A 12,661-nucleotide genomic window follows, 5' to 3' on the forward strand; every position below is an offset into this window, starting at 1 on the left:
CAAAAATTATTCTGGGATGTATTGGCAGGACTGTTGTAGCAAGACACAAGAAGTAATTCTTCGGCTCTACTCTGCACTGATTAGGCCTCAGTTTGTGTCCAGTTCTGGGAGCCACATTTCAGGAAAGATCTTGACAAACTGGAGAAAGTCCAGAGAAGAACAACAAAAATGATTAAAGGTCTAGAAAACATGAGCTGTGAGGAAATATTTTAAAAAATGGGGTTTGTTTAGTCTGTAGAAGGGAAGACTGAGGGAGAACATAACAGTTTTCAAGTACGTAAAAGGATGTTACAAGGAGGAGATGGAAAAATTGTTCTTGTTAACCTCTGAGGATAACAGAAGAAGCAATGGGCTTAAATTGGAGCATGGAGCAAGGGCGGTTCAGGTTGGACATTAGGAAAAAGTTCCTAACTGTAGGGTAGTTAAGCACTGGAATAAATTGCCTGGGGAGGTTGTGGTATCTCCATCATTGGGGATTTTTAAGAGCCGGTTAGATAAACACCTGTCAGGGATGCTCTAGATAATACTTAGTCCTGCCTTGGGTACAGGGGAGTCAAGGTCCCTTCCAGTCCTATGATTCTGTGGGAGATGCAGTCCTCCCAGAGAGCCCAGTCCATAGGAAAGAATGGGAGCCAGAACTACAGTGCGTACAAGGCAATGCACTGTAGGAAAGTGTAGTTTATTTTTTTGTTAACTGATCTGAAATGAGATGTTTGATCTGAATAAAACTGAATCAATGAAATATTTCATATTAATTTTCTTAATGGAAAATTAAAACAATTCAGCAAAACCAGTATTTTCACATTGGAAAATTTCAATTTTGTAGAAACTGCATTTTCTGTCAAAATCATTCTGATAAAAAAATTCTTGACCAGCTCTAGTAATTATGTTTGAGTTCAAGCTTTCCCCACGATGGTGCTATGGAAGTGCACGGTATTTTATCCAGTGCTCTGATACCTTCTTAGTATTCTGGCATTTCAGAAATAATTGTCAATAATATAGTGTTAATGAACTAATTAATCTATTTCTCCTGGATGCATATTATCAATACCCTCTGATTTGTATGTCTTTACATTTTTCCAAGTATTCCCTTACTAACATGTTAATATCTGTTTTCACAAGGTTTTCACTTCCTAATAGTCTAAACTGTTTCTTAAAGTTGGATTTTAAAAGCAATTCAGTTTCTAGCCATTTTTGAACCATCATTAATTTAATCCCCTTCCTTACTTTTAATGGGCCTCTTTTAGCTCCTTTAATATATTTATAAAAGGTGTCCTTTTCCCCTTTGACCCCTTTTGTTAAGAATTAATTTATTTTGTTTTTGCTACATTTATCTTTTTCCTGCAAGACTTAATTAACTGTTTTGAATGAATTCTTTGGTTGCTTCCCGCTTTTCTCAATCCAGTTATAAGAGGATTTTCTTTTAACCACACTGTAATTGCTTTTCTCAGAGGAATTGTAGACTGTACCTTTTTTTAAGATGCTCTGATGGGGTGCTCACTCCACACCAGCTCTGAAAAAGTTAAGGTGGTACAAACTGGGCCACCTAATTTTGTGGGCTGCAGCAGGGGGAGAGTCTGGCTTGATTTGAAAATGACTAATGCCTGATAAAGATCCACTGGGAGAGAAGATGGCTAAGATATAAAGCCAGGAAGTTGGTAGCAGAAAGGGGCTGCAGAATGGAAGCTGGTAGTCATTTTCTGGACTTAGAGAGGGAAAAGGAGGAAACCCAGGGAGAAAGAGAATCCCTGGGATCTTGGCCCTGAGAGAAGAATTTATCCAGAAGGGTGGAGAACAGAGTCTGTTGGAGGTGGAGTAGGGAGCAGTGAGGTTTGAGGTTGCGCAGACTTTAGTTTCTGGTTGTAGGATCTATGGGCTGGAACCCAGAGTAGCAGGTGGGCCTAGGTTCCCCTACAAGTCAATGGGATGGAGCATAGGGTTGTTGGAGACACCAACCAGACAGCTGGGCTGGACGGACTTTGATACCCTAAAATGGGATGTTTGACCAGATGAGAGCTGATCACCCAGATACAGCGATGAGGAGGTGCCCCAGTGTGAGTGAACTCTTTTGGAGATGCCCTACCCACTTTTTAGTTTTAGATTTTAATAGTGCCACCCATTACGCCTTAGTGACGAGATGTCTTAATTTCTAAAGTTTGGTTGACCTGAAGTCCATTTGCCTTATGTTGCTGTTTTCTGGGAACCCATCCCTTATTAAGGCAAATTCAGGTAATTTGCCTTCTCTCATACGAAGTGTGCCTTTGTTGGTAAGACATAGAGACAGGGTATCTTCTCTGGGTGGATTCCCTACTTTATGCATCATTATGTTGTCTAATGGATACTGTAATTAAGGAAATTGCTTGACCATGTGTATGAGGATGTATTTCTTATTCAAAAGGTGTCGGTGTGGTTTTAAATTCCCTATGAGTATGGTGTCCTGTGATACCATTCTAACACTAAGTAGTAGTGAAAGAATGTTTAATTTTTGCTCTCCTTTAGATCTAGTGGTCTATAATAGATACCCACTGTTTCAGTTTGTTTCCTTCAGTTTAGCACTACGCAAAGAATTACACCATCATACTTTGTTTTGATCTGTTGCTTGGTGGCATATTATTTTTTTCATGTTACATTACTCTCCATATTTATCCCTTTCTAACATTACAATCAAGCAGTCCTGCACGCGTTTCTTAAACATTGACGTCATTGGCAAAAAGAAATATGAATATCTCCAAGGATGTGTCTCTTGGAAGATATTAAGCATTCAGCGTTCTGATAATTTGTGCATATACTTGACTAGGTTCAGTGTAAATCAAACAATGTTATATATACAATCAACATGATGCGTACTGATCATTTAGTTCTTTACTGCTCTTAATTACTCCTCCAAAGAAAACTTTCCATCATACAAACGTGTTCAAAACCATATCTGATTAGACTGAGAATTTGAATAAAGCTGGGCAAAATTTTTCCACTGAGCCCTTTTTTTTAAGTGAAAAATGGATTTGATGACAAACATTTCATGAATTCATGTCAATTTCACCTAATTGTTTCAGCTGAAAACAAAACTTAAGAATTAAAAAAACTCAACATGTTTGTTTTGACATTTTCAAAATGAAACATTCAGATATTCCAACTTCAAAAGACTTTTTATTTTAATTAAAGGACATGAACAGCATAAAGGGAGCACAAAATCAAAAGAAAGCATTCTGTTTTGGATCAGCCAATATCTTGTTTGACTTTACATTAATTTCAACTTTTTGATTTGCCAAACTTTTTAAAAAAAATTAATTTTGGGTGATCTGAAGCAATTTTTTCCCCAGAATTGCTAATGAACCCAAACTGTTTACACAGTTCTAGTTTTGAATGGCTGATGATACATTAGTAGCAGAACAGCTGATTTCAAAGTTTAAATTTCTTTTGTAAGTTTTAAGTTTATAAGCCTGCCTTTCATGGTTTGAAAAAGTGTAAATATTAGTGCTGGTTGGAATTAGTTCTGTCTGGCTCAGTTGGTAATACGAATACAGTGTAAATTACAGCTTTGCTTCAGAAGTTTGCATATTCAAGTCTTCAGCCAAGACTTGCAGTGCTTGATGCTTTGATACACTGTGGCTGGCTGTTGAATGTCAGAGTTGCCTTTTGCTGACCAGTAGGCGCAATTCCAAATTCACATATATCTGTTTAACACCAGTATAATTCCATTGACTTCAGTGACATTCTTTGATTTACGCTGAATTAAGTCAAGTATATGCACGTTCCAATTTCAAGTGTTTTCTCCAGTTGAAAATAAAAGTTCCTGTCACTTTACAAAAAGTGAATTAAATAGCTCTATTTTCCTCTGTATTCATTCTCTTTCTTAGTAAAACCAGATTCAAATATCCAAGTGTTTTTGTAAGATGCTGTTGAACATATAACTCAGCCTGTTGCATATGCCATGGTTATTAGGTAAGTTAGTAGGCTATTAGCTAGCTATCGACCTTGGACTGTATAAATCTGCAGGCATGGATAATGGCTCCTCAGAGCTAAGATCAAGTGTAGTCAATGAATTCAAGGGATTCAATCTATATAGATCCCCCTCCCCCCCCCGATTTCACTGTATTCTTTGGAATATGGGCTTTCATTTAATAAACAAACCCAGAATTTCCTAGCCCTTCTGGTTTATGCAGATAAGCTTCATCGGGGGGAAGGATAGCTCAGTGGTTTGAGCATTGACCTGCTAAACCCAGGATTGTGAGTTCAATTCCTGAGGGGGCCATTTAGGGATCTGGGGCAAAAATTGGGGATTGGTCCTGCTTTGAGCAGGGGGTTGGACTAGCTGACCTCCTGAGATCCCTTCCAACCCTGATATTCTATGATAATTCTTTAGCCTGAGTAACTGAAACAATTGCACCAAAGCAAGTGTGAACTCCCACCCCTCCACAGGCTGATCTCAATGGGCTGCTAGATTTGAAGCCTTATTCCAAACACTTTAAATGCAACTTTGTTAATCATTTCTTTGCAGAGTGTTGCGCTAGAAGTATTGGGTATATGAAGTCTAGTGGATGCATGCACACTTGCCAGATTTGAAAGAACTTCCTTAGCAACGTGGCAGCGAGTTCTCAACATTCGAGTAGACGAATATTATAAAATGCAATTATTTCTATAGCGTCTCTCTCATAAGCCATATTGCAGATAGCAGTAAAGGGAAAGATACACACAAATTCAAGTGAAAAGGAAAGGTTTAACCTTAAAAAGGTTAAGGTGATTCAGTATCTCAGAAGAAATCAGGGAAAGAGTCCAGGATAGATTTGGCAACATAAATAGAAGTGAGATCCAACTACTTAAGAACAGAGCAGAGGAGTAGAGAGGAGGTCAAAATTGGAGAGGCAGAGTGAATTATAGTACTTGGATATATTGTTCAGGCTGGCAATGTAGTGGGAGCTAGTTTATTGATAATTGTGGCAGCATGAGAGCAATTTTTCAGTCATATTGTGGAATGAATGGGAAACCAGTAGAAGAGAGACTGGAAGTTGGAGTTATGCCTCTGTTTTCTGGAGCAATATATTAGTCTGCCTCTAATACATAAACTCCCTGAAGTTTAGAGAGTTAAGGATTTAGTTAGAGATGGGCCTGAACCAAACTCCAGAATCCAAACTTCCCTGAGCTTTGGGGAAAATTAGTTCCAAATTCAAACTTTACAGATTGTACTTGTCTTTAGAAATAAGATGGCAATTCAGGAAGGAATAGCAGTAGTGATTAAATTAATAGTAAATAGATGTTCGGGTCAAGATAAAGAATTATTCTTACCATATTCCATAAATAATCATGAGCCTCAGCATATCCACTGACAGGGAAATGTGGTAGGAAAATGTATGTGTAAGATAGAGAATGATTGCAAAATATCTGGACTTCCAAGCTAACGTATAGTCTGAATGGAGTGGAGTTGGAGACGTAGGTCAATGGAGTAGTGAAAAGTTGTGGTATACTGTAGCCAGGACCAAACAGTCAAAATAGACAGATTAAGAAGTGTTAGAGGCGACAGAAAGTGATGGTATACAAGGTAGAAGCTAGAAATGAAATGTCTTAGAGAAGATGGATGGAGAACATGGCCAAGGAGCCTTGAGTACTTAGTAATGGAGGAGGTGTTAGAAAGATGAAAATCCTCCTTCAGAAGTAAAAAGGAGAGCTTATGAAAGCAGAATTCAAAAGAGATTGTGGGAGATGCTTCTTGCTCAAGGCATATGAAGACTATAGTTTTGAAAGCTTCATTAACATTAAGTAGGAGGATGACAGATCTGTGATCAGAGGCAATAAAAATTTCACTAGATCTATTTTATACATTATTGTCCTTTAGAAATGATGGCAATAGTGGGTTCATGTTGCCATCAGCTAATAAACTGCAGGAGTCCTGCCCAGTAGTTCGTGGGATGTGAGATCTTCTGTAAAACAGGGACCATCAGCGATGAAGGCAATACAGTTAGACTAATACATCTTACTGTTTGTTAATCAGTGAAACCCTGAGGGTAGGTCATTTAAATTATTCTGTCTTTCAGCTGTGGATCTCAAGACTTTAAAAGCATTACTTGATGAAATGTCACAATATCCCTGTGAGGTAGGCAGCTGCTATTGTAACAGTCTTAGATGAAGCAGTGAGAGGTACTGGAGTCTAATGGTTAGAGAAGAGGAATGAGGGTTAGGAGTCCTGGATTCTCTTCTCCCCAATACTAGTGAGTCATTGTGTGATCTTGAACAATTCCCTTAAAATCACATCATCTTGTTTTCCATTTTACAGACAAGCAAACTATCACCCTTTGTAAAGCACGTTGACATCTTCAAATGAAAAGCACCAATCATGTGCAAAGCATTTTTAGTATTTTATATATGGGTGAGGTACAGAGAGTTTGTGATTTACTCAAGGTCATATACTGAGGGAGCAACTGAATTCTGTGCAAACAAGGATCCATGAGTCCCAGTCGTGTTCTAACCATTAGATAGCACTCCCTGCCAATATCAGAAAAAAATAGAATAGAAAATTAACAAATCTCTTCTCATACCACAGCAACAGCTGGAAGCAAAAGGGAGAGGGGGATCCTGACAAATGTCCCTAAAATTGCTTTCAGATTTTTTCTTATTCTTGGTCATTACTTTGCTTTAAACCACTTTTAAAGATGCCTCATGAATGAGAGAGATATTAAATAAAACTGGATTGGATTCTATGTTATACCTTCAGAGTTATTCACTGATGCATACAGATGGATGGCGATGCATTTGTTCTTAATGTACTAAATCCTAACAGAATTGTTAGCGTTGGAAAGTTGGTTGAACTCTTTGGACTCTACCATATTGTAATTTATACAGTAGAGGCTTTCTATTTAAAAAAATCAACTGCTTTGTTTCATGTTTCAGAGTAGCATCCTTGTTAGTCTGTATTCGCAAAAAGAAAAGGAGTACGAAAGCTTATGCTCAAATAAATTTGTTAGTCTCTAAGGTGCCACAAGTACTCCTTTTCTTTTTGTTTCACATGTTACACAAACTTTGTAGTAAGAAGGACGTGACTAATACAGTGTGAAATCACATTGTTTAGAGTTCTCCCCCATTTTTGTATTGTTCTCTCTGATTATACTATTTCAGACTCTAAATGTGGAATATAATGAAATTACAGATGTTTTAGAACTTGTGAAAGCTACTAGATTAAGAGCCCTGTATACTGAATTCTTCTACTTAGCCAGTCAACATGTACGGTACAGCAGCAGGTCAAAATTCCCCAACCACACACTTGGCATAATCCATGTGCTCAGGGTATCCTGAGAGATCAGAGGGCCCTGTTTCAACAATCCCCTGAATCACTGTACTCTTAGCTGCCAACAAGGGAGCAGTTAGCAGTTAATGCCAACTACTGTATGAGGTTATCTTTTGTTACATGGATATTTGCCCATTATTAGCAGCTATTCTGACCTTAAAGTCTGAGTCTGAGCTATACTGAGGAAGCCTTCTCATTTCACTTAGATCACGAAGCAACAGTGAAATGGTAAGAATTTCTTATTGCTTCTGACATAGGTCAAATTTTCCACAGTTGATTGCTTCTATAACTCATTACCTATCTCTGAGCCATGGTGTCTCCCACAATGCACACTGTTAGGAAAAGGTTTTGCTTTTCCTCTGGCTACTTTTACAAGTAGAATTGTAGATCCAGGCATGTTGTTCTCACCTTAGATGACGGCAAAGCTCACTGGTTGGTGATCCCTCCAGGAGTGTCTCAGCTGGGCTATTCTCTTTCCTCTATCCCTACTTCTTTCTTCCCCATTCCCTCCCGTACTATGACTAAGTAAATTACCTATGTGACATGTTCTGCTTTGTCTGGCAACTGGCCTGGGAAATCAAATCTGTTACCAACTGTAGGTCTCCTGTTTGGCAATGCAATGCTTCTCTGCTGCTGAATCAGGTCAGCTCCCCGGGGAGGGGCAGAACAACAATTTTATATAAGTAACACAGAGTAAATTTAGATAATGCAGATGACACATTTATTGTAAGGACCATCAAGGAAATGGTTTTAAAAGCACTTCACCTTTTCACTGTTTGATTAGTTTACTTGCTGAGCATTCCCCATACAGTGAAGTATGTACGTCCGATGTCAAAGTGAAATCACTGTGTTTTCCGTGCTTTTTTAAAAAGACCTTCTGTAGAATAGTTAACTGGTTGTGTTAAAAAATGTATGGTATGTAATTACCAGTGACCTGTACAGATTCTCTGCTTCTGAGAACTGAGGGAGGCCAATTGGATGGATCTGGCACGTTTGGAGTTTTTTTCAATGGATCCCTAATTTCTTTTCCTTCACTTTCCAACTCTTCATACTTTCAGGTTCCATCCAAGACCAAAGTGGTCACACAGAAATAGCACAAGAGGCCTGTTTTTGTTGTATGATCAGAGCAGAAAATATATTGGAAACATACTGAGTATGTGTGGGCTTCAAAATGCAGAACTTTTTTTGGGAGGGGGACGGGCATGGGAGGATATGAGGGAGAGGAGGAGAGTGTCTTTATAATGGACTCTATTCTGGATTTAAACTCTAGAACTTCTTGTTCAAACTCCATATCTGATTTTTGTGGCTACTTTCCCCCTGTTTGAATAATGAATATTAGTAGCTGTGGTGTATGCAGTTGTTTGAGTGTTGTACTATTTGTACTGCACCTCTCCATTAGGGGCCTCCTTTCTGCAGAACGGGCATTGAATGAGGGGCCTCCAGATCTAAAAGCATGGGTCTACAGCTCAGACTCAAGAGCTGATAGCTGTAATTACCACATTTCCTCTGTGGATCAGGTGCAGTGTGGACACACCATTCATTGACCAATAGGTTGCAAATTTCCTGTGGACAAAGGAAGCTCATCAGCACTTTAGATCCCGGATGACTCCCTATTTACGTGACCGGCACTATCTAATAGAGGAAGGTGATGGTGCAATGATTAGGGCACTAAGCAAGGATATGAGATGTGGCTCAGTTCCTTGCTCTGCCACAGGCTTCTTATGGGACAAATCACTTATTCCATGCCTCAGTTCCCTAGCCATCAAATGTGAAGAATGGTACGTCCTTGCCTCAAAGGACTGTTGTGAGGATAAATGCATTAAAGAGTGTGTGTTGCTCAGATACTACAGTAATGGGGGTATATAATTACCTGAGACAGGTGCTGCGGACTGTATTAGGGACCTTCAGAGCTGAAAGCATGGCTCTTTATAGCCCCGATGCTTTAGCTGGGGTGTGTGTGGGAGGTATAACAGATTCTTCTGTAAACTGGACACTGGGTGGGGGTGGGATTGCATAACACGCAGACTGGTAGGTTACAGCGACACTGTGCTCTCTCATGGAAACTTTACTGTGATCCTTTCTTGTTCTTTCCCATAATCTAAAATAAAAGTAACTTAGACTGAAAGTACATGGTTGTTCTTTGTGTATGGAAAAATATAACAGATGTGTCAGTTGCACTTTTAAACAAAATAATAGCTTGCTAAATTGGAGATCCCAGGGCTAGGTTTTACAGCTAACACTGTAGGTATTTAGAATTTGTGTGACACTCAGTTTTCAGTAGCAGATGGTTTCAGATTTGCTTTTAAATTGCAGCTGCTCTCCCAGATTTTTTAAAGACAACTTTACAGTGTTGTTAAATGCTTCGTCATTCATGCTTTTCCCTTCATTCTAAAACATACTTTGAGAGTTTTCTTGGTTAAAAAGATGCAGGATTTTTTGTAAGTTTAAAAATCCTTCAGAACTTTGTATAAACCAAATGCTTGAGACTGAAATCTCTCTTTAGGGCCCCAACATTTTGATCTCTGCAATACACATCAGATGAAGGATGGTTTTGTGGCTAAGGCACTGGACTGGGACTCAGCAGTTCTGAGTTCACTTCCTGTCTCAGTCACAGACTTCCTGTATGACCTGAGGCAAGTTATTTAACCTTTGCCTCCATTTCACATCTAAAAAATGGAGACATTGTTTCTTCCTCCATCTTCCCCCCACCCCAACCCCTTGGTCTGTTTTCCCAACTTAGATTGTAATAGGGTGACCGGATCTCAAGTATGAAAAATCGGGACACTTTTTTGGGGGGCGGGGGCAGGTATAGTTGCGAATATAAGACAAAGCCCCTAATATCTGGACTGTCCCGGTAATATTGGGATGTCTGGTCACCCTAGATTGTGAGCTCTTTGGTGCAGGAACTGCTTCTGACTGTATATGTACAGTACCTCGCTCAATGGGGTTTTGCTCTCAGTTGGAGCAATGTGGCATAACTGTAGTATAACTAATCAGAGCATGTCCGACTCTTCAGGGCAGAAATTGTATCTACCTCGTTGTCTGTAGTGCTTAGCTAGACCAAAGGAGTTTGAAGTTGCTCTAACCCTGTTTTCTCCTTTGTTTTCCTCAGCCTGTGACCTGATGACCCTGGGAATCTTAGCCTTAGTGACATCCACTGGTTGTGCCTCAGCCAATGCCCTGCAGTCCCTGACAGATGCCATGCACATTCCACACCTCTTTGTACAGCGCAACTCGGGAGGTTCCCCGCGCACTGCTTGCCACCTAAATCCTAGTCTTGAGGAGGAAGAATACACACTAGCAGCCAGACCGCCTGTCCGCCTCAATGATGTTATGCTGAAACTCGTCACCGAACTTCGATGGCAAAAATTCATAGTATTTTATGACAGTGATTACGGTGAGTGCAGTGCATCATTTGAGACACACCGTGGAGTCTCTCTTGTGTTTAGCTGGAAAAGGTGGTGCAAACATACAGTTTTGGGAAACAGTTGTTTGAGCTTATTGCAGGTTATGAGGAAAATGTTTTGAATGTACCAATATAGATCTGTGGTTTTGAGTGAAAAAGTGCTGTGAAAACTAATTCTCAGACATGCAGCAAAGTCGCTTAGTAACACCCTATCAAGACAGCTGAAGTTTGAATCATCTTACAGGTTTTCAGTAAAATATTAATAAGCTGTTGACATTGATTGGCAATGTTCATATGGGTATGCAATGGAGTACAAGAAGAACTCTACACTAATCCTTTGTAATATGCTTCCTGTCAAAGCTGAGCACAGTTCTCTTTAAAAATTAATTTTCAAAATTTCTGGTACTAACTTCTCTATATGGTTCCCCTCACAATTCTCTGTTTGGAGCATGTATCACAGTGGTACATTTCATGACATTTATAGTAAAGGGTAGAGTTAGCATTTCCCCTGTGTTTGATATGAGTTATATATGTCAGCAAAATTTTATTCTGGGCTGAAACTTGGGAAACAGAAATCTTAGCTTGAGTGAATTAGGTATTCCAAAGTGGAAATAAATTAATCTACGTGTTGCTGAACTCTCACATTGCAAAGATAAAAATCTAAGTTTATTATTTTTGCATTCCAGTGATGAAACTATGGCTCTACTGATATTGTATTCACTGCCATCAGCTTGTGACCTGGTCTCTTGAATAGGGATCAGCAGACTTGTTCTGCCTGATTTCAATCCCCTGCAAGCATTTTTGTTTGAAGTTTGACTTGCACATTATTGGTTTTGTGCCTTAATATGGAGAGACTGTGGCAGGAGTGGGGAGGAGGGTTGGGAAATAAGAAGAGGGAAAGAGAGAAATATTGTAGTGGTAAACTATATTAGAGGTATATGGTATAGATGGAATAGTGTGTCCACTTACACCAGCAGAGCTTTCTTGTTCTATTCCTACTACACAGCACAAGCTTCCCTTTAGCTAGCTGGGGAAAACACAGCTTTTCATTTAATTTAAAAGGAATCCTTCTTGGTAAAAATAAAAATGGGTTTAAATTTAGATTTATGTTTAAAAGGGTTTCTGACTCAGGCTAGTTTTGCAAATCCTGGGAACTGCCCCCAAAAACCATTTGTGAGGAAGGTTCACCCATTCCTAAAGAACCAGAATGTGGCCGCTGCTGTTGACTTTATTCAGAAACTCAATCTAGAGCTCCAAAACAGTATCAGTTCTGTAGAAATGTCTTAAGGGTGGATTCAATATGCAGATTTACATTAAACTTCTGAATTTAGATGATCTGTAGGGTAAAAAACCAAAGGCCCAATCATGCAGGCCTTACTTGACAAAACTGCTTTTGATTCCTTGTCCTATACACATATCTCTCTTGAAAGGGCTGAAATACAGTGTACTAGGTGAATGGTTTCTGTTCTCAGAATTAATATGCAGCAAAATATTTGGCTTGCAGAAGGTAACATTACGTTAATGTTATGCATCCGATGAAGTGAGCTGTAGCTCACGAAAGCTTATGCTCAAATAAATTTGTTAGTTGCTAAGGTGCCACAAGTACTCCTTTTTTTTTTTTTGCGAATACAGACTAACACGGCTGCTACTCTGAAACCTGTCATTACATTAATGTTTATTTCCATACCCTCAAAATATCTTGCAAGTGTCACATTGGCTCTCTCTGCAAGGAATTAATATCTCAGTGCCTAACTGTGGTACTCTTACTGACATTGAATAGAATCTTGTTCTAGAAGTAAGGTACATGGTGTAAAATACTATTCCATATGATCAAGATTGTTATTATTTGGCCCTCAGTTGGGGAGGTAGTACTCATAGGAGAAGCACTACTGTTGGGTAGCAAATCATCACAGACTTCAAGCCTCTTTCCTAGGGGAGCATGTTTCATAATACATTATTCCCCTCTGTCCCTTCCTTTA

The 12,661-nt window shown here is 39.2% G+C and overlaps 1 protein-coding gene across 8 annotated transcripts in view; it reads left to right on the forward strand.

Moving 5' to 3' along the window:
• GRID1 (glutamate ionotropic receptor delta type subunit 1) overlaps positions 1–12,661 on the forward strand; it is an 825,719-nt gene that overhangs the window by 324,838 nt on the left and 488,220 nt on the right. For 7 of the 8 annotated variants that reach the window (XM_073353352.1, XM_073353357.1, XM_073353358.1 and 4 more), the window contains exon 3: positions 10,389–10,673. The exons of the other annotated variant lie outside the window; for it this stretch is intronic. In XM_073353352.1, the coding sequence (XP_073209453.1) occupies positions 10,389–10,673 (285 nt within the window). The remainder of the gene's footprint in view (positions 1–10,388; positions 10,674–12,661) is intronic. 8 annotated transcript variants of the gene reach the window in all.

This window comes from Lepidochelys kempii, chromosome 7 (assembly GCF_965140265.1).
Source record: "Lepidochelys kempii isolate rLepKem1 chromosome 7, rLepKem1.hap2, whole genome shotgun sequence".
Classification (NCBI taxonomy): domain Eukaryota; kingdom Metazoa; phylum Chordata; order Testudines; family Cheloniidae; genus Lepidochelys; species Lepidochelys kempii.